Source organism: Melospiza georgiana, chromosome 3 (genome assembly GCF_028018845.1).
Source record: "Melospiza georgiana isolate bMelGeo1 chromosome 3, bMelGeo1.pri, whole genome shotgun sequence".
Taxonomy (NCBI): domain Eukaryota; kingdom Metazoa; phylum Chordata; class Aves; order Passeriformes; family Passerellidae; genus Melospiza; species Melospiza georgiana.
Genome location: NC_080432.1, coordinates 100,210,765 through 100,231,669, shown reverse-complemented (window position 1 = coordinate 100,231,669; position 20,905 = coordinate 100,210,765). Strand labels below are relative to the sequence as shown.

General features: G+C 43.3%; 2 protein-coding genes across 2 annotated transcripts; both read left to right on the top strand.

Moving 5' to 3' along the window:
• The first annotated feature begins 1,777 nt into the window (after nucleotides 1–1,777).
• LOC131080971 (glutathione S-transferase-like) lies at nucleotides 1,778–8,101 on the top strand. The gene is made up of 6 exons (XM_058019782.1): nucleotides 1,778–1,880; nucleotides 2,477–2,528; nucleotides 5,408–5,540; nucleotides 6,406–6,547; nucleotides 7,205–7,336; nucleotides 7,697–8,101. The coding sequence occupies exons 1-6, from the start codon at nucleotides 1,794–1,796 to the stop codon at nucleotides 7,817–7,819; spliced, it is 669 nt and encodes a 222-aa protein (XP_057875765.1). The 5' UTR covers nucleotides 1,778–1,793; the 3' UTR covers nucleotides 7,820–8,101.
• A 2,151-nt stretch (nucleotides 8,102–10,252) lies between these two features.
• LOC131080969 (glutathione S-transferase-like) lies at nucleotides 10,253–17,322 on the top strand. The gene is made up of 7 exons (XM_058019778.1): nucleotides 10,253–10,342; nucleotides 11,418–11,530; nucleotides 12,133–12,184; nucleotides 14,915–15,047; nucleotides 15,916–16,057; nucleotides 16,752–16,883; nucleotides 17,203–17,322. Exons 2-7 carry the CDS (start codon nucleotides 11,444–11,446, stop codon nucleotides 17,320–17,322), a joined length of 666 nt encoding a protein of 221 aa, XP_057875761.1. The 5' UTR covers nucleotides 10,253–10,342; nucleotides 11,418–11,443.
• The last annotated feature ends 3,583 nt before the right edge of the window (nucleotides 17,323–20,905 follow it).

Here is a 20,905-nt window from a genome sequence, read left to right as displayed (position 1 = left end):
AGATAGGCAGGATGGTGCATGGAGGATTACTCTGTATTGACATCGTAAATCAATACAGTTGGCAAAAGAAAACAGCCAGGAGTCCAGAGGGCCGTTTGACTTCTGATACCACACTTCATTCATTGTCTCTCACAGTTCTCTTTGGTGTGTATTTACACTGAGTCAAATGTAAAAACTGACCCCAATGTCCGTTGATGAAATTGAGCAGAAGTGTCCTGAAGGAATATACGCTTAGCAAGGCATAGAAGCTTGTATCAGATTTGAGCAGAATTAGTTGATGTGATTTATGTAAAGCGGCAAGGTGTAAAAAGTAAAAAACCAAAAGCCATTAGAATTAAAGTGTGATTGGCATTGCAGCATTCTTTTCAACTGAGCTTTTCAGCCATTACAATTTTTTTAAACTAGCAAAGAGGAGGCACGTAACCATCTGTGCTAGGACAGATATTTCCAATGACGATGACCTCTCATCTACCTTACATATTGACATTGTCAGCATTAGTCAGGATTTTATTTTCTGTAGGTGAGAAGTAACTTAATAGAGATAATTGGTTTTGTTTGCTTAAGAGAAAGAGGTTTCTCATTTGCAGAGAATTGTTGGCAATACTTGGTGTGGGAGGGGCTATAGAGATATATGATCTGAAGACAGAAGAGCTGACAGCTTAGAGTGAGTTCCACTGTGCACAAGGTAAGTGGATTCTTTTATTTGGACATGCAGGGAGTTGTTGTATGTGAAACTCAGTCATTGAATGGGTCTTATAGAATAAATGTGTGTATGTACTTTCTTTACTAACATGGTTATGTGCACCAAATGTTAATTCTTAATCAGCTGCTTTTGAGGTGCAGAGAATTAGAAAAAGAAGTGCAGATACAACAAGTGGGGAGTGTTTTCTCTCACCTCCTCCTTCCTACTCCAGAGAAGCTGACGTGTTATTTACAAGGGGAATATGGTGGTGGTTTGGCCGTTTTCCTTTTGCTGCTGTTAAAGCTTCAGCTTTGTTGCTGACAGGGTGTCAGTAGCTGTGAGGCTGGTACAGGCTGGGCACTGTTTGTGTGTGTTTGTGGCTGATGTGCACACATGGTTCTGAGTGGGGTGGGTGACACTCTGCCTAGAAACTGTTGTTGCTTTAAGTGTCTGCCTAGAAACTGTTGTTGCTTGAAATTCCAGCAGAGCTGGAACTGGACCAAGCAAGCATTGCCCTGAGGCTGTGCCTGTGGTAAAGGCAAATCTGATGTTACCAGAGGCAAAATTATTTTCCATTTCTTAGAGGTTTGTCTAAAGACATTTCAGAAGCATGGAGTGTTGTAAAAGGGATTGACTGATGGAAAGGATTCCTTCCTGGCTGGTTATAATGGAGCATAAATGGCTGCTGGAGAAAGCAGAGCAATTGCTGAGATCATAGCATGTATCTGATTAAACAGTAACTGTGTTTTGAGATAATGCAAAAATACTCAATGAGCACATTCAGTGTTCTGGTCAGAACAGAACACTTTGAATGAAAACTGTTTTGATTGACTGCTTTTCTCTCTGGGCCAATTGCTCTAAGGACAGAATTCTGCTTAAACATTCTGCACGTGTTAGTAATATTTGAAGGCGGAATGATACGTGGCAGTCTCTCAATATATTCTAACTTTTATATCCACTGTTGATTAATTAAAGTCTTGGATGATAAATCATTGGTTTCAAAAAAGAGAACATTGAAAGCAAATTAGAGAGTTGAATCCAGGATTGTGAATGTTTATTGCGCAACCCTGCTTTCTTCATTGCAGATACCAGGGAATCAGGAGGTGGAGACATGTCTGGAAAACCCAGGCTGCACTACTTCAATGGACGTGGCCGCATGGAACCAATTCGGTGGCTCCTGGCAGCAGCTGGGGTTGAGGTTTGTTTCTGGTCTTTTGTACTGTGATTCTGTGACAAATATGTGCTTCTACTGTTCCTTCTGAAAAGTGTGACTGAGCAGCAGTTTCAAGCTCTGCCTTCAGTGCATTGCTGAGCAGGCCAACAGGGACCACGAGCTTGCCCTAAGCAGGGGGCAAGTTCCTGTCTCACTTGCATGCATCGTGTGCAAAGCCTGCAGGTAGCACCAGAAATGCTCCTCCCCTGTAGCTACAGAGAGAAGAAATTTAGAACCCCCGCAGCAGAACCTGGCTTCTTAATTTTCTGATTACAGAGGTCAAGCACCTGCAATTCTGAGTACCTTCAGTTAAATTCCAATGTCCAAAACTACAGGTTTTAGGTTTTTTTTTACCTCTGACAGATTCTGATGGTAAACCTGAGATGGTGTATGGGAATCTGTGTGTTTCAAGATACAAGGGCTTCTGTCACAATGAAGGCCAATATGCCTGAAAGATTTCAAATATGATTCATGTTTTAGAAATATCAAATTGCCCAAAACACATCACTTTAGGCCTTTTTTACCTAAAGGAGGAGAGGCTAAATCATGGAATGACAATAGAACTTTTCTTCCTCCTGCAGTTTGAAGAATCTTACCTGGAAAAAAAGGAGGATCTGACAAAGTTACAGACGGGTAAGTTTTCTTCACTCTTAGATAATACAAGCCGCAATAATAATAATCAAAATAATCAGAATAGAAATTAGAATTGCTTGTCTGAGATCTCCTAAGAATTCTTAAGTCTTAGTGCCTTAAAAGAAAATGGCATAGACTCGTTTGTACATGAGCTCTCAGAGTTGCACACTGCAGTGTTAGGTGATATCATCCACCCAGGTGCTTCAACCTCCACTGAATCCCAGAAGGGCTGAGGTCAGAAGGGACCTCTCAAGATTATCTACTCCACCTCCCCACTTCAAGCAGTTACCCAGGACCATGCCCAGCTGGGTTTTGAGTATCTCCAAGGATGGAGAATGTACAGCTTCTCTGGACAACCCACAGAGTCCAAGAGCCTTTCTTGAAGTTCAGATGGTTGACTCTCCTTTGTTGTATTGCACTAAATAGTTCATTTAGTTGTTGTTTTGCACTGGGTGTCTGGTAAATTGCACTGGTCACATGGTCTGTCTCCTTCTCCCCTTTGCCCCCTGAGCCCCAGTAGCAGTGGTTTCTCCCTGATCTCCTCCTCTCCTCTCTCCCTCCCCACTTGTATCCCACTGCCTGTGGTTCTTTACCTCCACTCTCCAATCTCCTGTTTAAAATCTCCCACCACCAAGCATTCCTCCTCTTTTCCCCCAGGGATGGGTCCTGGATTTCCAGGTGACACGTCTCAAGGAATAAAGTAGGGCTCTGGTCCTGAGGAGAAGAGAGCCTCGAGTCTTTTCCTTTTGTCCTCGTAAAGGCTGGGATGGGCGGGGGTCCAGAGCAGCCGGATGGCACCGAACGGCCCCAGAGATCAGCCCCTACAGTTGGCACCCAGGGGTCGTCTCCCACGAGGTCTCACTCCTTTGCTTCACTTTGTGACCACTGCTTTCCATCCTATGGCCGTAGAGGCCTTTGTCTTCAGATCATCTTGAAAGTCATTAGCATCTTAGGTTGCCTTCAAAGTTGTGGTTTTATGATCCCTATGAAAACAGAGTTCCAGATTTCCGAGTTTACCTGTTCCTCTGCTGCATTCCTGCCTCCCAAGGCAAAAACCCACCGTGCTGGTTTCCGCTTCTGTCTTCCTGGACATGGTAATCATGTCTCTTCCAAACCAAATTGCATGTCTGTGCTCTTCACCTGGCCTGTGAAAAGCAACCTGAGCTTGGGTTAGCATTTGCAGTCCTGCTGTCCTGTAGGAATAATCACTTGGTCCCTATGTAACAGGCTGCCTTTCAAAAAGTATTTTGGGACACAAGCATAAAGCTAAATGCACCCTTACAGAGAGGGACATATCTGATCAGTCATCTGAGTCAAGAAATATGATTCCATCAAGGAAAACTCTTGCAGACTTTCTGATCTGATACCTCTCTTTCTGGAGAAGATTTTTTTACATCTTTCAGGCTAAGACAAGACTTCTGCATGCTAGCAAAAGCGTTGCAAGGCTCCAGCCTCACTCCAAGAGATATTTGGGTCTTGCAGGAATCTCATGGAACACACTCATTGTTCCCATTTCATGCCTAGACAGATTTAAAGTCAAAAAGTTTGATCAAGAGGAGTTTAACGTAGGGTGTGAAAGTTTGAGAATTGGGAAGTATAGTGTACCGATTTGATTGTGCAGGTGGAGGATGGCAATTAGTAGTGGGAGTGAGCTGGCCAGTGTGTAGAATAGGAGGTAAATGCCAGCGTTTAGGTGCTCTGGCTGGCTCCCTCATTGTGTGATGAGGATGAGGGTGCCTTTGTATGCGGTGTAGAAGAGCATTAGCTCTGAGGCCGAGCAGGCTAGAAGGATGAACAGTTGAGCTAGGATTACTGTTGTGGCAAAGATTCGTTTGCGGGTGATGGGTTCTTGTTCTAGGTGGTTTTGGCTTGCTATGGTTATGAGGGGGAGGAGTCAGCACGAAAGGACTAGCAGGAGGGAGGAGATTTGGTCAATGGATGTTCAGGGGGTTAGGCCTTTGGGTAGTATGTTGGTGTGAGTCATTGCAGGCTGACGGTGGTGATTAGTAGGCTGTATTATGTGATGTTAGTCATAGGTGTTTGCGTGAGGAGAGGAGGGTTAAGGGGAGGAGTACTGCAGTTGGGGCGATGATTTTTAGCATTGTAGGAGGTTGAAGTTGTTTAGGTGATTGGAGTGGTGGGTACGGGTGGAGGCTACTGGTAGGGCCAGCCCTGTGCCTCCTTCGCAGGCGGAGAATGTTAGTACAAGGAAGGGTAGGATGGTAGCGGCTGCCATTTGTAAAGTCAAAAAAGTTGTCACAAAGATCTTCTTTGCTTTTCAATTCACTATTATTTATATATTCATTTGTATTCACATTATATGTGGATCAGTGCTTAGAAAGTGCAGATGTATTTGGCAGAACATGACAGAAACTGGCTGGACCAGATCTTTCAGTCCTTCTCATCTGTATGAACCTCCATGAAATCACCTGTGTTAGAGCCATGCATTGCATGTATTTTCAATGTGTGACAGCTGCCAGTTCTGCCTTTGGTTGTTTCCTCAATCTGAAATTTCCACAATTTCATTGCTATAGTATTAAGCTATTAATATGCTACTGCTACATGGTGAGCATTTTACACACTTTCCTGTAAGAATGGGGAAGATTGCTACCAAAAGTGTTGTCAAGCATTGGAACAGGCTGCCCATGGAAGTGGTTGAGTCACTGCATGTAGAAGTGCACCTGGGGAGAGGGTTTAGTGGTGGAATTAGGCATTGCTGGTTTTACAATTGGATTTGATGATCTTGGGATATTTTATCCAGCCAGATTGATTCAGATTCTAAATAAAAAGGAATACATGTGGTTTCTTTGCCTAACACATGTGTGGGTGGTTCTCACTGATGTACTGCACTTCTCCCTGTGTTCTTCCCTTTGGCCTAGATGGATCCCTGCTCTTTCAGCAAGTGCCAATGGTAGAGATCGATGGGATGAAGCTGGTGCAGACCAGAGCCATTGCCAACTACATATCAACCAAGTACAACCTCTACGGGAAGGACGTGAAGGAGAGAGCCCTGTACTGTAACAGTACCACCTTTGCTTGTTAGACCCCAACTCACCCTGTAGCTCAGGGAAACACAAGGGTATCCAGCTCCCAGCTGGATTCAGTGGGAGAGGGCAGCAGTGCACGAGATCACTGTGACTGCAGCTGATGTCCACAGCAGAGAGAGCCAGCTGGATTCCATAGGGCAAGCGAGCCCAGGAATCATCAGTCAGAGGTCAATGCACTTATCAGAAGAAAGCAGTCCAGGGGGGCAGACTGTCCCACTGATGCTGCATTTCATTTTCTCCTGCAGTTGTCAGCAGCATCATTTTACCCTCCTCACATTCAGGGCAATGTCTTTTAAGGGAACAAAAACCCTTCTCTCTCTAATTACCAGGAATTAGTAAGATTTAATTACAGGTTATTAAAGGAGAGGACTCCTGGGGCTCATGTTTTCACCTGAGGTATTTCTGAATGCTTCAGTATAATAAGCCCTGGTAAACACATGTGTCAAGATATTTGCTAGAAATGGTATGGACCTGCTGTTAAACTTAGGCTGTCTTATTGGATTTTTAACACGAGTCTTCATGGTACACATGACAGTTTTGTAATCAGGTTCACAACCCATATTCCAGACAAGAATCAGTCCCAGTAAGAAGTGGGAGTCCTACAGTCTTTAGGTTTCCCTAGGAATTTTGCATTTGCCTTTGGCCCAAGCTCCCTCCCTGCCTGGCCCCAGTGCAACTGCATTCCAGGGGGAACTTTGCCAGGGTATGTGTGTGTGTGTGGGGGACAGAAGAGGCAGGGATTTCCCAGCATCTCAGTGAGGTTGTGCCAGGAGTTATTGTGCTGTTCAGACCTACTGTGTGACCTGACCAAGTGGTTCTCTTCCTTTCAGAATTGATATGTACGTGGAAGGAATGTTCGATCTGAATGAGTTGCTTCTCATGTATGTTATCCAACCAGCAGAAAAAAAGCAGGAATATTTTGCAAATATGATGGACAAGGCTGAAAACAGATACTTTCCAGTATTTGAGAAGGTATGTGGCAAAGAGCTAGTGGCTGAATTGATGCTGTTACCTTGTAGCTCCATCCTGGAAGCACACTGGTTTAATGGAGGAAAACAGCAGAGAAGCTACCCCTGGAAAATCAATGCTCTGGTTTTTAGTGGTGCTGGGATTAAAGTGGAGACAGGATACCACAGATGGGACAGAGGGCACTTCAAATCTGGGAGAGATGTACAGCTGCAAAAACCCAGCACACACAGAGCTCCCCAAATGTCCATGTTTCAGTGTGGGTGTTGTTTCACACAAAAGACTCTACAGCACCAGCTTTGACATCAAGGTTCCTACTAAAATGTAGATGGCCCTGTACCATACATGCTGTGTAAAAGCATTGCAGTTCTTCCTGTATCTCATACAGCTGAGCCTTCAGTACAGCTACAGCAGGCAAGGCAAGATGAGGCCAACTGAGCTGCCAGACAGGAATGTAGAAGTGAAAGAGCTGATAGATGATGCCTGGGGTGGCAGTGCCTTCAGATCATTGTTTGTACTTCAATGTTTGAACTGCATTTCCTTCTTTCACTGACAACTCTGTGCAATGTGTGACCCTGCTTTGAAGATATCACCTTATATACGAGAAAAGAACTGATAAAAGAGAGAGAAAAGACATGATCTGCTTCTGTTCTCTGTTTTTAGGTTTTGAAAGACCATGGAAAAGACTTTCTGGTTGGCAACCAGCTGAGCAGGGCAGATGTTCAATTACTTGAAGTCATTTTGATGGCAGAGGAGTACAAACCTGATATACTTGCCAAATTTCCTCTCTTGCAGGTAAATGAATTGGCAATTTCAATGTACAATGAATTTTAAATAGCACTGATTTAAAGTGGCTGAAAAATATGTGGGAGTGAGAGGGTCAGAGGTGACATGCAAAATAATCAATACCCTAACAATTATATAATAGTAGAATTATTATATTATAATCAAATACTCTAGCAATGTAGCTGGCCTCACCTACTCAATATTATTGCCACGGTTTGTCACTACAACCCCAAAAGCATAAGAGGGGAAGCACATCATTTCTTCTGCAGCATCAATTTGTGATGTGACTTTCAGAGCATGGATAACATTGAAATGTCTGACAGTTGCAATGATTCTTAAGCACGGTGCTGTTTTAATTTTGCTTTGTAGAGTTTCAAAGGAAGAGTAAGCAATATCCCCACAATAAAGAAATTCCTGCAGCCTGGCAGCCAGAGGAAACCACGAACAACAGAGGAAGATGTCGCCAGAGCAATGAAAATATTCCGCTCTTGAGCAGCTGTCTGAACCTATACAAGCTGTATGGATATTTCATTGTATTTGCTGATACTGGCAAAATGAAATTAATGGAATTAGTGAAAAAAAAAAGAAGTTTAATCTCTCTTTCCTTAGCCACAGGACTGATTTTAGCCTACTGCATACATTTCAATGTAAAGCTACATCAGTGTACCAGCGAAGGAAACAGTTTGCTAAATATGGGATATATTGGACAACACTGGGTGCCTTAAATGAGTAAATACAATACCTGAAATAAATTCTTACTATTGATACTCAAAACCTGGCTGTTCATTGATTTCTTGCTGCTACTTCTATGCCTAAGATCTGTCTGGTTCTGTTTTTATGTCATTCCCAAGAATTGTTGGAAAATTAGGAGTGAATATCCCAACGAGTAGATCTTTTTTGCAATACAGCTAGTCTGTAGCTGGACAAATAAGTCTGGCAAGAATATGAAACCTAATTTGGCTCTCCTGATTTGATAAATAACTCGCTAGTTGAAGAGTGATAGGATAGATTTGAACTCAAACAGAGCACCCCAACTAATCCCTCTCAACCATAAATACAGAGACATTACTGGTCAGAGTGCTGGGCTATGTTAAGACCCAGACCAAGCAGCAGCTGAGTTCTGGTAGTTTAGAGCTGCCTATAGAAGAAACTCTGAACAATAAAACACGCGGCTTGTTGAGGACTGCTCGGTGAGTCCCTGTTGTGTGTCTGCCTCCAACTAAGCACCCATAACGTAAGAGGTCCTGTATTTTTTTCTGGGAAATGCCAGGAAAAGCCTGCAGGTTCTGGTTAGCTGAGGCTGAAAGTTTGGATTCTTCCTTCCTCTGAGCTTAACTTGGAATATCCTTGGACCAGAGCTCCCACTGTATCTCTGCTTTGGCACTAGACACTTGAAGTCTTGTAATGCAGCTTCACCCATGTTTCATTTATCAGGAGATCTATTGCAGCAGCTAAAAGCCCATTGCAGACTCTGAGAAACAAATGCTGGTTGCCAGTTTAAAACTTGTTAAGGAAGGATTCAGGATCATGTCAGGTCTTATGGAGACCCTGGAATGCAGGAATCAATATTGACTTATGTCACTGTATATTAAACCAAGTTTAATGCAAGTTGTACTGGAGTTGTTCATTTAAATCACTTCAAGCAAGCTCCACTACAGAGGTCAAGAAGACTTTTGATAAACTTGTTGAACTTAGGTAAATATGTTCATTTATGTAGTGAATTGTGTTCCTGTCCATGGCAGGAGGGGTGGAACTAGATGATCTTTAAGGTCTCTTCTACCCCAAACCATTCTATGATTCTGGGATACTACTTAAACATCAAATAAACCAAGGTTGTAAATGAAAGAATCAGTGCCCTAAATCCAACTACAACTAGAGCACTGTCAGTTTTCAGCTGGGCAAACTCAGGGCTCTGTAGCTCTTGCTAAAGCCAACAGTTTCTTCATAAGAAATGTCATGCTGCTGGAACCATTTTTTTTTTTTTATGAAAAAGGAAAAATCCCAATATTTTTCCTCAGCAAAGCATGTATTACAGAGGGTTGTTGCAGGAGCTGTTTCTCTCCTGCCTCACTGAAGCGTTCAGACTTGCAGCTAGTGTCCCAGAAGGACCTGAGGGAGAAAGCCCCTCCTACAGTAACAAATCAATCCTTTTGTGTGACACTCTGCAATTTATACAACCACCCTGTGTAATTTAAGAAGAATATTCCTGCTCACTGCTATGTTCAGGGTAATTCAGCCAAATTTTGCATGTGGATGTTCACCTTGACTGCAGGTACTGCCTACATCAATATTAACTACATAATTAGATAGGCAGGATGGTGCATGGAGGATTACTCTGTATTGACATCGTAAATCAATACAGTTGGCAAAAGAAAACAGCCAGGAGTCCAGAGGGCCGTTTGACTTCTGATACCACACTTCATTCATTGTCTCTCACAGTTCTCTTTGGTGTGTATTTACACTGAGTCAAATTCAGGGAAAAGTTTTTGACAAAAAAATGTAAAAACTGACCCCAATGTCCGTTGATGAAATTGAGCAGAAGTGTCCTGAAGGAATATACGCTTAGCAAGGCATAGAAGCTTGTAGCAGATTTGAGCAGAATTAGTAGATGTCATTTATGTAAAGCGGCAAGGTGTAAAAAGTAAAAACCAAAAACCATTAGAGTAAAAGTGTGATTGGCATTGCAGCATTCTTTTCAACTGAGCTTTTCAGCCATTAAAATTATTTTAAACTAGCAAAGAGGAGGCATATAAACGTCTGTGCTAGGACAGATATTTCCAATGACGATGACCTCTCATCTACCTTACATAACTACATTGTCAGCATTAGTCAGGATTTTATTTTCTGTAGGTGAGAAGTAACTTAATAGAGATAATTGGTTTTGTTTGCTTAAGAGAAAGAGATTTCCCATTTGCAGAGAATTGTTGGCAATACTTGCTGTGGGAGGGGCTATAGAGATATATGATCTGAAGACAGAACAGCTGACAGCTTAGAGTGAGTTCCACTGTGCACAAGGTAAGTGGATTCTTTTATTTGGACATGCAGGGAGTTGTTGTATGTGAAACTCAGTCATTGAATGGGTTTTATAGATTAAATGTGTGTATGTACTTTCTTTACTAACATGGTTATGTGTACCAAATGTTAATTCTTAATCAGCTGCTTTTGAGGTGCAGAGAATTAGAAAAAGAAGTGCAGATACAACAAGTGGGGAGTGTTTTCTTTCACCTCCTCCTTCCTACTCCAGAGAAGCTGACATGTTATTTACAAGGGGAATATGGTGGTGATTTGGCCGTTTTCCTTTTGCTGCTGTTAAAGCTTCAGCTTTGTTGCTGACAGGGTGTCAGTAGCTGTGAGGCTGGTACAGGCTGGGCACTGTTTGTGTGTGTTTGTGGCTGATGTGCACACATGGTTCTGAGTGGGGTGGGTGACACTCTGCCTAGAAACTGTTGTTGCTTTAAGTGTCTGCCTAGAAACTGTTGTTGCTCGAAATTCCAGCAGAGCTGGAACTGGACCAAGCAGGCCCTGAGGCTGTGCCTGTGTTAAAGGCAAATCTGATGTTACCAGAGGCAAAATTATTTTCCATTTCTTAGAGGTTTGTCTAAAGACATTTCAGAAGCATGGAGTGTTGTAAAAGGGATTGACTGATGGAAAGGATTCCTTCCTGGCTGGTTATAATGGAGCATAATGGCTTCTAGGGAAGGCAGAGCAATTGCTGAGATTATAGCACGTATCTGATTAAACAGTAACTGTGTTCTGAGATAATGCAAAAATACACAATGAGCACAAGCAGCTTAGTGGTCAGAAGAGAACACTTTGAATGAAAACTGTTTTGATTGACTGGTTTCCTCTCTGGGCCAATAGCTGTAAGTACAGAGTTCTGCTTCAACATTCTGCACGTGTTAGTAATATTTATAGGCAGAATTATACGTGGCAGTATCTCAATATATTCTAACTTTTATATCCACTGTTGATTAGGCAAAGTCTTGGACGATAAATCATTGTTTCAAAAAAGAGAACTTTGAAAGCAAATTAGAGAGTTGAATCCAGGATTGTGAATGTTTATTGCGCAACCCTGCTTTCTTCATTGCAGATACCAGGGAATCAGGAGGTGGAAACATGTCTGGAAAACCCAGGCTGCACTACTTCAATGGACGTGGCCGCATGGAACCAATTCGGTGGCTCCTGGCAGCAGCTGGGGTTGAGGTTTGCTTCTGGTCTTTTGTACTGAGATCCTGTGACAAATATGTGCTTCTACTGTTCCTTCTGAAAAGTGTGACTGAGCAGCAGTTTCAAGCTCTGCCTTCAGTGCATTGCTGAGCAGGCCAACAGGGACCACGAGCTTGCCCTAAGCAGGGGGCAAGTTCCTGTCTCACTTGCATGCATCGTGTGCAAAGCCTGCAGGTAGCACCAGAAATGCTCCTCCCCTGTAGCTAGAGAGAGAAGAAATTTAGAACCCCCGCAGCAGAACCTGGCTTCTTAATTTTCTGATTACAGAAGTCAAGCACCTGCAATTCTGAGTACCTTCAGTTAAATTCCAATGGCCAATGTCCAAAACTACAGGTTTTTTTTTTTTTTTACCTCTGACAGATTCTGATGGTAAACCTGAGATGGTGTATGGGAATCTGTGTGTTTCAAGATACAAGGGTTTCTGTCACAGTTATGGCCAAAGTGCCTGACAGATTTCAAATATGATTTATGTTTTAGAAATATAATATTGCCCAAAACACATCATTTTAGGTCTTCTTTACCTAAAGGAGGAGAGGCTAAATCATGGAATGACAATAGAACTTTTCTTCCTCCTGCAGTTTGAAGAATCTTACCTGGAAAAAAAGGAGGATCTGACAAAGTTACAGAAGGGTAAGTTTTCTTCACTCTTAGATAATACAAGCCGCAAAAATAATAATAAAAATAATCAGAATAGAAATTAGAATTGCTTTTCTGAGATCTCTGAAGAATTCTTAAGTCTTAGTGCCTTGAAAGAAAATGGCATAGACTCGTTTGTACAAGAGCTCTAAGAGTTGCACACTGCAGTGTTAGGTGATATCATCCACCCAGGTGCTTCAACCTCCACTGAATGCCAGAAGGGCTGAGGTCAGAAGGGACCTGGTTGACTCTCCTTTGTTGTATTGCACTAAATAGTTCATTTAGTTGTTGTTTTGCACTGGGTGTCTGGTAAATTGCACTGGTCACATGGTCTGTCTCCTTCTCCCCTTTGCCCCCTGAGCCCCAGTAGCAGTGGTTTCTCCCTTGTCTCCTCCTCTCCTCTCTCCCTCCCCACTTGTATCCCACTGCCTGTGGTTCTTTACCTCCACCCTCCATTCCCCGGTATAAAATCTCCCACCATCAAGCATTCCTCCTCTTTTCCCCCAGGGATGTTGCTTGGATTTCCAGGTGACACGTCTAAAGGAACAAAGTAGGGCTCTGGTCCTGAGGAGAAGAGAGCCTCGAGTCTTTTCCTTTTGTCCTCGTAAAGGCTGGGATGGGCGGGGGTCCAGAGCAGCCGGATGGCACCGAACGGCCCCAGAGATCAGCCCCTACAGTTGGCACCCAGGGGTCGTCTCCCACGAGGTCTCACTCCTTTGCTTCACTTTGTGACCACTGCTTTCCATCCTATGGCCGTAGAGGCCTTTGTCTTCAGATCATCTTGAAAGTCATTAGCATCTTAGGTTGCCTTCAAAGTTGTGGTTTTATGATCCCTATGAAAACAGAGTTCCAGATTTCTGAGTTTACCTGTTCCTCTGCTGCATTCCTGCCTCCCAAGGCAAAAACCCACCGTGCTGGCTTCCGCCTCTGTCTTCCTGGACATGGTAATCATGTTTCTTCCAAACCAAATTGCATGTCTGTGCTCTTCACCTGGCCTGTGAAAAGCAACCTGAGCTTGGGTTAGCATTTGCAGTCCTGCTGTCCTGTAGGAATAATCACTTGGTCCCTATGTAACAGGCTGCCTTTCAAAAAGTATTTTGGGACACAAGCAGAAAGCTAAATGCACCCTTACAGAGAGAGACATATCTGGTCAGTCATCTGAGTCATGAAATATGATTCCATCAAGCAAAACTCTTGCAGGCTCTCTGGTCTGATACCTCTCTTTCTGGAGAAGATTTTTTTACATCTTTCAGGCTAAGATAAGACTTCTGCATGCTAGCAAAAGCGTTGCATGGCTCCAGCCTCACTCCAAGAGATATTTGGGTCTTGCAGGAATCTCATGGAATTCACTCATTGTTCCCATTTCATGCCTAGACAGATGTAAAGTTTGATCAAGAGGAGTTTAACGTAGGGTGTGAAAGTTTGAGAATTGGGAAGTATAGTGTACCGATTTGATTGTGCAGGTGGAGTATGGCAATTAGTCGTGGGAGTGAGCTGGCCAGTGTGTAGAATAGGAGGTAAATGCCAGCGTTTAGGTGCTCTGGCTGGCTCCCTCATTGTGTGATGAGGATGAGGGTGGCTTTGTATGCGATGCAGAAGAGCATTAGCTCTGAGGCCGAGCAGGCTAGAAGGATGAACAGTTGAGCTAGGATTACTGTTGTGGCAAAGATTCGTTTGTGGGTGATGGGTTCTTGTTCTAGGTGGTTTTGGCTTGCTATGATTATGAGGGGGAGGAGTCAGCATGAAAGGACTAGCAGGAGGGAGGAGATTTGGTCAATGGATGTTCAGGGGGTTAGGCCTTTGGGTAGTATGTTGGTGTGAGTCATTGCAGGCTGACGGTGGCGATTAGTAGGCTGTATTATTTGATGTTAGTCATAGGTGTTTGCGTGAGGAGAGGAGGGTTAAGGGGAGGAGTACTGCAGTTGGGGCGATGATTTTTAGCATTGTAGGAGGTTGAAGTTTTTTAGGTGATTGGAGTGGTGGGCACGGGTGGAGGCTACTGGTAGGGCCAGCCCTGTGCCTCCTTCGCAGGCAAGAGAATGTTAGTACAAGGAAGGGTAGGATGGTAGTGGCTGCCATTTGTAAAGTCAAAAAAGTTGTCACAAAGATCTTCTTTGCTTTTCAATTCACTATTATTTATATATTCATTAGTATTCACATTATATGTGGGTCAGTTCTTAGAAAGTCCAGACGTAATTGGCAGAACATGACAGAAACTGGCTGGACCAGATCTTTCAGTCCTTCTCATCTCTGTGAACCTCCATGAAAATCACCTGTGTTTGAGCCATGCAGTGCATGTATTGTTCAATGTGTGACAGCTGCCAGTTCTGCCTTTGGTTGTTTCCTCAATCTGAAATTTCCACAATTTCATTGCTATAGTATTAAGCTTTTAATATGCTACTGCTACACGGTGAGCATTTTACACACGTTCCTGTATTAATGAGGAAGGTTGCTACCAAAATTGTTGTCAAGCATTGGAACAGGCTGCCCAAGGAAGTGGTTGAGTCTCTGCGTGTAGATGTGCACTTGGGGAGAGGGTTTAGTGGTGGAATTAGGCATTGCTGGTTTTACAATTGGATTTGATGATCTTGGGATATTTTATCCAGCCAGATTGATTCAGATTCTAAATAAAAAGGAATACGTGTGGTTTCTTTGCCTAACACATGTGTGGGTGGTTCTCACTGAGAGACTGAACTTCTCCTTGTGTTCTTCCCCTTGGCCTAGATGGATCCCTGCTCTTTCAGCAAGTGCCAATGGTAGAGATCGATGGGATGAAGCTGGTGCAGACCAGAGCCATTGCCAACTACATATCAACCAAGTACAACCTCTACGGGAAGGACGTGAAGGAGAGAGCCCTGTACTGTAACAGTACCACCTTTGCTTGTTAGACCCCAGCCCACCCTGTAGCTCAGGGAAACACAAGGGTATCCAGCTCCCAGCTGGATTCAGTGGGAGAGGGCAGCAGTGCACGAGATCACTGTGACGGCAGCTGATGTCCACAGCAGAGAGAGCCAGCTGGATTCCATAGGGCAAGCGAGCCCAGGAATCATCAGTCAGAGGTCAATGCACTTATCAGAAGAAAGCAGTCCAGGGGGGCAGAGTGTCCCACTGATGCTGCATTTCATTTTCTCCTGCAGTTGTCAGCAGCATCATTTTACCCTCCTCACATTCAGGGCAATGTCTTTTAAGGGAACAAAAACCCTTCTCTCTCTAATTACCAGGAATTAGTGCAGATTTAATTACAGGTTATTAAAGGAGAGGACTCCTGGGGCTCATGTTTTCACCTGAGGTATTTCTGAATGGTTGAACTTAATCAGCCCTGGTAAACACATGTGTCACGATATTTGCTAGAAATGGTATGGACCTGCTGTAAATCTTAGGCTGTCTTATTGGATTTTTAACACGAGTCTGGATGGCACACATGAGAATTCTGTATTCAGGTTGACAAACCCATATTCCAGAAAAGAATCAGTCCCAGTAAGAAGTGGGAGTCCTACAGTCTTTAGGTTTCCCTAGGAATTTTGCATTGGCCTTTGGCCCAAGCTCCCTCCCTGCCTGGCCCCAGTGCAACTGCATTCCTGGGGGAACTTTGCCAGGGTATGTGTGTGTGTGTGGGGGACAGAAGAGGCAGGGATTTCCCAGCATCTCAGTGAGGTTGTGCCAGGAGTTATTGTGCTGTTCAGTCCTACTGTGTGACCTGACCAAGTTGGATCTCTTCCTTTCAGAATTGATATGTACGTGGAAGGAATGTTCGATCTAAATATGTTACTCCTGAAATATGGCTACTTACCCCCAGGCAAAAGGGACGAAAATTTTGCAAATATGATGGACAAGGCTGAAAACAGATACTTCCCAGCCTTTGAGAAGGTTTGTGGCAAAGAGCTTGTAGCTCAATTGATGCTGTTACCTTGAAGCTCCATCCTGGAAGCACACTAGTTTAATGGAGGAAAACAGAAGAGAATCTACCCCTGGAAAATCAATGCTCTGGTTTTTAGTGGTGCTGGGATTAAGGTGGAGACAGGATACCACAGAGGGGACAGAGGGCACTTCAAATCTGGGAGAGATGTACAGCTGCAAAAACCCAGCACACACAGAGCTCCCCAAATGTCCATGTTTCAGTGTGTGTGTTGTTCAGACAAAAGACTCTACAGCACCAGCTTTGACATCAAGGTTCCTACTGAAGTGAAAATGGCCCTGTACCATACATGCTGTGTAAAAGCATTGCAGTTCCTCCTGTATCTCATACAGCTGAGCCTTCAGTGCAGCTACAGCAGGCAAGGCAAGATGAGGCCAACTGAGCTGCCAGACAGGAATGTACAAGTGAAAGAGCTGATAGATGATGCCTAGGGTGGCAGTGCCTTCAGATCATTGTTTGTACTGCAGGTGTTTGAACTGCATTTCCTTCTTTCACTGACAACTCTGTGCAATGTGTGACCTTGCTTTGAAGATATATTTTTTTATGAGAGAAGTACAGAAAAAGTTATATTTTATGTATTTCTTTATCATTTTATATTTTATTAACAGAGAAGAGACATGATCTTCTTCTGTTCTCTGTCTTTAGGTTTTGAAAGACCATGGAAAAGACTTTCTGGTTGGCAACCAGCTGAGCAGGGCAGATGTTCAATTACTTGAAATCATTTTAATGGCAGAGGAGTGCAAATCTGATATACTTGCCAAATTTCCTCTCTTGCAGGTAAATGAATGCGCAATTTGAGTGTAGAATGTAAGGAAAGGACCGCTGATTTAAAGTGGCTGGGAAATATGTGGGAGTGAGAGGGTCAAAAGTGACTTGAAAAATAGTAAAATATCCCACGTACTGTAGCTGGCCTCAGCTACTCATTTTCGTATTTGTGGTACCTTCTGTCATTATAACCCCAAAAGCATAAAAAGGGAAGCAAAGTTTCTTCTGCAGCACCAAGCTGTAATGTGTCTTTCAGGGCACAGATAACATTGAAATGTCTGACAGCTGCAATGATTCTTAAGCACGGTGCTGTTTTGATTTTGTTTTGTAGAGTTTCAAAGCAAGAATAAGCAATATCCCCACAATAAAGAAATTCCTGCAGCCTGGCAGCCAGAGGAAACCACGAATAACAGAGGAAGAGTTACCCAGTGTGATCAAAATTTTCGACTGAGTCTAAAGCTGCAGAAACTATTCCATTGTGCTTGCTGATATTGGGGAAATAATGAAAACACTGAAAACCAAGTTTTGATCCTACCAGGAAAGGCAATAGTTCACTAAATAGGGGGTATATTGGACAACACAGAATGCTTTAAATAACTAAAGAGAATACCTGAAATAAATTCTTACTATTGATACTCAAAACCTGACTGTTCATTGATTTCTTGCTGCTACTTCTATGCCTAAGATCTGTCTGGTTCTGTTTTTCTGACCCTCCCAAGAATTGTTGGAAAACTAGGAGTGATTATCCCAAAGAGTAGATCTTTTTTGCAATACAGCTAGTCTGTAGCTGGACAAATAAGTCTGGCAAGAATATGAAACCTAATTTGGCTCTCCTGATTTGATAAATAACCCCCTAGTTGAAGAGTGATAGGATAGATTTGAACTCAAACAGAGCACCCCAACTAATCCCTCTCAACCATAAATGCAGAGACATTACTGGTCAGAGTTCTGGGCTATGTTAAGACCCAGACCAAGCAGCAGCTGAGTTCCAGTAGTTTAGAGCTGCCTATAGAAGAAACTCTGAACAATAAAACACGCGGCTTGTTGAGGACTGCTCGGTGAGTCCCTGTTGTGTGTCTGCCTCCAACTAAGCACCCATAACGTAAGAGGTCCTGTATTTTTTTCTGGGAAATGCCAGGAAAAGCCTGCAGGTTCTGATTAGCTGAGGCTGAAAGTTTGGATTCTTCCTTCCTCTGAGCTTAACTTGGAATATCCTTGGACCAGAGCTCCTACTGTATCTCTGCTTTGGCACTAGACGCTTGAAGTCTTGTAATGCAGCTTCACCCAAATTTCCTTTATCAGGAGATCTATTGCAGCAGCTAAAAGCCCTTTGCAGACTCTGAGAAACAAATGCTGGTTGCCAGTTTAAAACTTCTTGAGAAAGGAGGATTCAGGATCATGTCAGGTCTTAGTGAGACCCTGGAATGTAGGATTTCATGTTGAGTTACATCACTTTATATTAAATCAGATTTTATACTAATTGTAGTCAAGTTGTTAATTTTAATCACTTAGATCAAACTTCACTGAGGCAAAGTGGAAATTTTCCAGGATAGAAATCCATTTTGATTTAGGTGAAATGTACATTTTTTAATTGAGTCTGTGGTTAGAAACCGTAGTTATTTAGCCTAACTGCAAGGCCTAAGCTCAGTGAAGTTACTTCAGTGAAGGACAGAGATGGGGGGGGGGGGGGAGACAGAACATGATAAAGAGAGACAGAAACTGTTATGGGAGCAGGTCAACCTGACCTAAGAATTCTTTCTGATAAAAAAGAAATAGCGGCAAATGTCATGCGAAATCCATAAAAATGAATATGTATGGACCTATTGTAAAACTGTATGCATATGTATTTGAGAGGGAGATAAAAAGAGACCTGAAGTTCTCAGCGGTACGCATGCCTTTTTAAGGAGAGCAATCTCCGCATGCGTCCAGTGCTGCAATAAAACATACCAGCTGTACAACTTTCACAAATTGTGGGGTTTTTTTCTTTTCTCCGCAAAACATTATGGCGAGCCAGGCAGGAGTTCTCTGTCCCCGCAGGGGCAGGGGGGATTGACAGACCTCCAAGGTGCACCCTAGGATTTTTTTCCTGGTGGGGCTCCGCTCGTCTCGACTTGCCTCCTGTGAGGACAGACAAGGACCCAGAGGATATGGTATGTACTGAGGGGCCTCTGGGAGAAAAGAGAGGTAGGGAGCAAATCACTTAGAGATGTCTGGGTGCTCAGCCTGTGGATGCAGCTGATGGAGTAGCTGGATTAGAGATGGAGGTTCATTGTCTGATAGGGCAGAGTGCTAGCGACCCTTGGGGGTGGGTCGAGTGAACCTCTGTGTGTGTGTGTGTATTTGTGTGTGTGTGTGTGTGTGGTGTCCGGACACTCTATCACTGTATGGTTAATATATTGTGTGGTTAATTTTATTGTGTCTGTAATCGTGCGAGTGTGTGGTGTATGAAAGAGACAGTGAACAAGTGAGTTCACCCACGGCACGGGGCCGTGAGTACTACCCGTGTTTGAAGTGGCCGGGTGAAGCTTGAGGCGCCGGCTGCAGCAGGCTCTGGGGGCAGGGAGTGCCCTGCAGAGAAGCGGAACAAGTGGAGAAACATCAGTGATGGTATTTATTGTGTTTAAATGTAGTGATTTGTGTAGATTTGGTACATTTTAACTGTGAGTACGAGCTCAGAGAGTTCCTTTGCCCTGGATGTTTGGACTTGATCTCTGGACTGTGTGCTGATATTTTGATTGTGTCCAGGGAAAGCTGATGTGAGTGAATGCTGAATTATGGTATGCTGTGTTGTGTTGAGAAAAGTAGGCACTTTGAGAGATATGCCCTTTCCCAGTGATTTTGTCTGGTTATTTTCTTCCACTGCATTGTGGTAATTTGATTCTTGGATTGTATAGTGGTGTTTGTGGAGATTTTAGGCTCTTGTTTGCAACAAGAGTAGGATTTTACACAGAAAAACTATGGTATGGTGATTTATGTTTAACTATGGTAAAGTGAATTAAAGGAATTCCAAGAATTCTCCCCACCACAGCAATTCAAGCCTTGGCTCTAGTGAATTTGAGATGGGGGGGGGTGGTGCATGTGTGTCTGTGGGCATATCAGAGTTTTGGCTGTGACAAGCACAGCCTTTTTTGCAAGGCAGTAAAACGAGTGTAAGTAGACATAGTGCTTATTAGATTGTGCAAGAAGAGAACTAGAAAAGACTGATATTTTGTAAAACAGAGTTTAGATAGAAGAGATGAATGAGTTTATGAGACTTCAGCTGGTACTATAGTAAGTCTGGACTGGGAACAGCCTGCTGTAGGGGATTTAGAGTTCCCCATAATAAATGGAATAGCCTGCCTCTGCAGGCAATTCCTGAAGGCCGTTGGTGCATCAAGAGGCTGGCACGCTGCTTTGGTATTATTGCAGTGCGGAGTTTGTGAGACACGCTGGTATTGCTGTTCTAATAAGCGTCAGGGCACATGCCCCGAGTGTAAATTAAAGTTTTCTGATCAAGCTGTTTCAGAACCTAAGATCTTAAAGCTCGTGTGTGGGAAATCACATCTGATACCTGCCACCTGCAGCTGTGTGTGGGAGTGTGGGAGGAAGACTGGGAAACTACTGTGAAGGACATAATGTGAACTAACCAAAGCAAAGAGGTTCCTGAACTAGCCCCTTTTGGAAGGGCTCACTGGAACAAGGCTGCCAGTAGAGGCAGCTCAGGAAATAAAAAGTTTTATAATACCTCATTGCAGTTAATACTGTTTTAAAATGGGAAGGTAAATGGGATGAGGTTTTGTATGCTGATATGTTTTTTGTTTTAAGAAATCACCCAGAATGGCAAAGAGACTGTGGGATCAGAGCGCCCTCTGGTCTTGGCCCTTGAAAAGGAAAACAAAGCAAGGAGAAGGGAAATCAAATGTGTTGTTCGGCATGCAGCATAAGATAGCAATGTATGAAGTCAAACAAAGATTATCATGCTGAAACACAAAGCGATTACAGTTCACAAAATGAGTACATATGATTTGTTAAAGGCTCCTCCTAAGGTAAGGGAG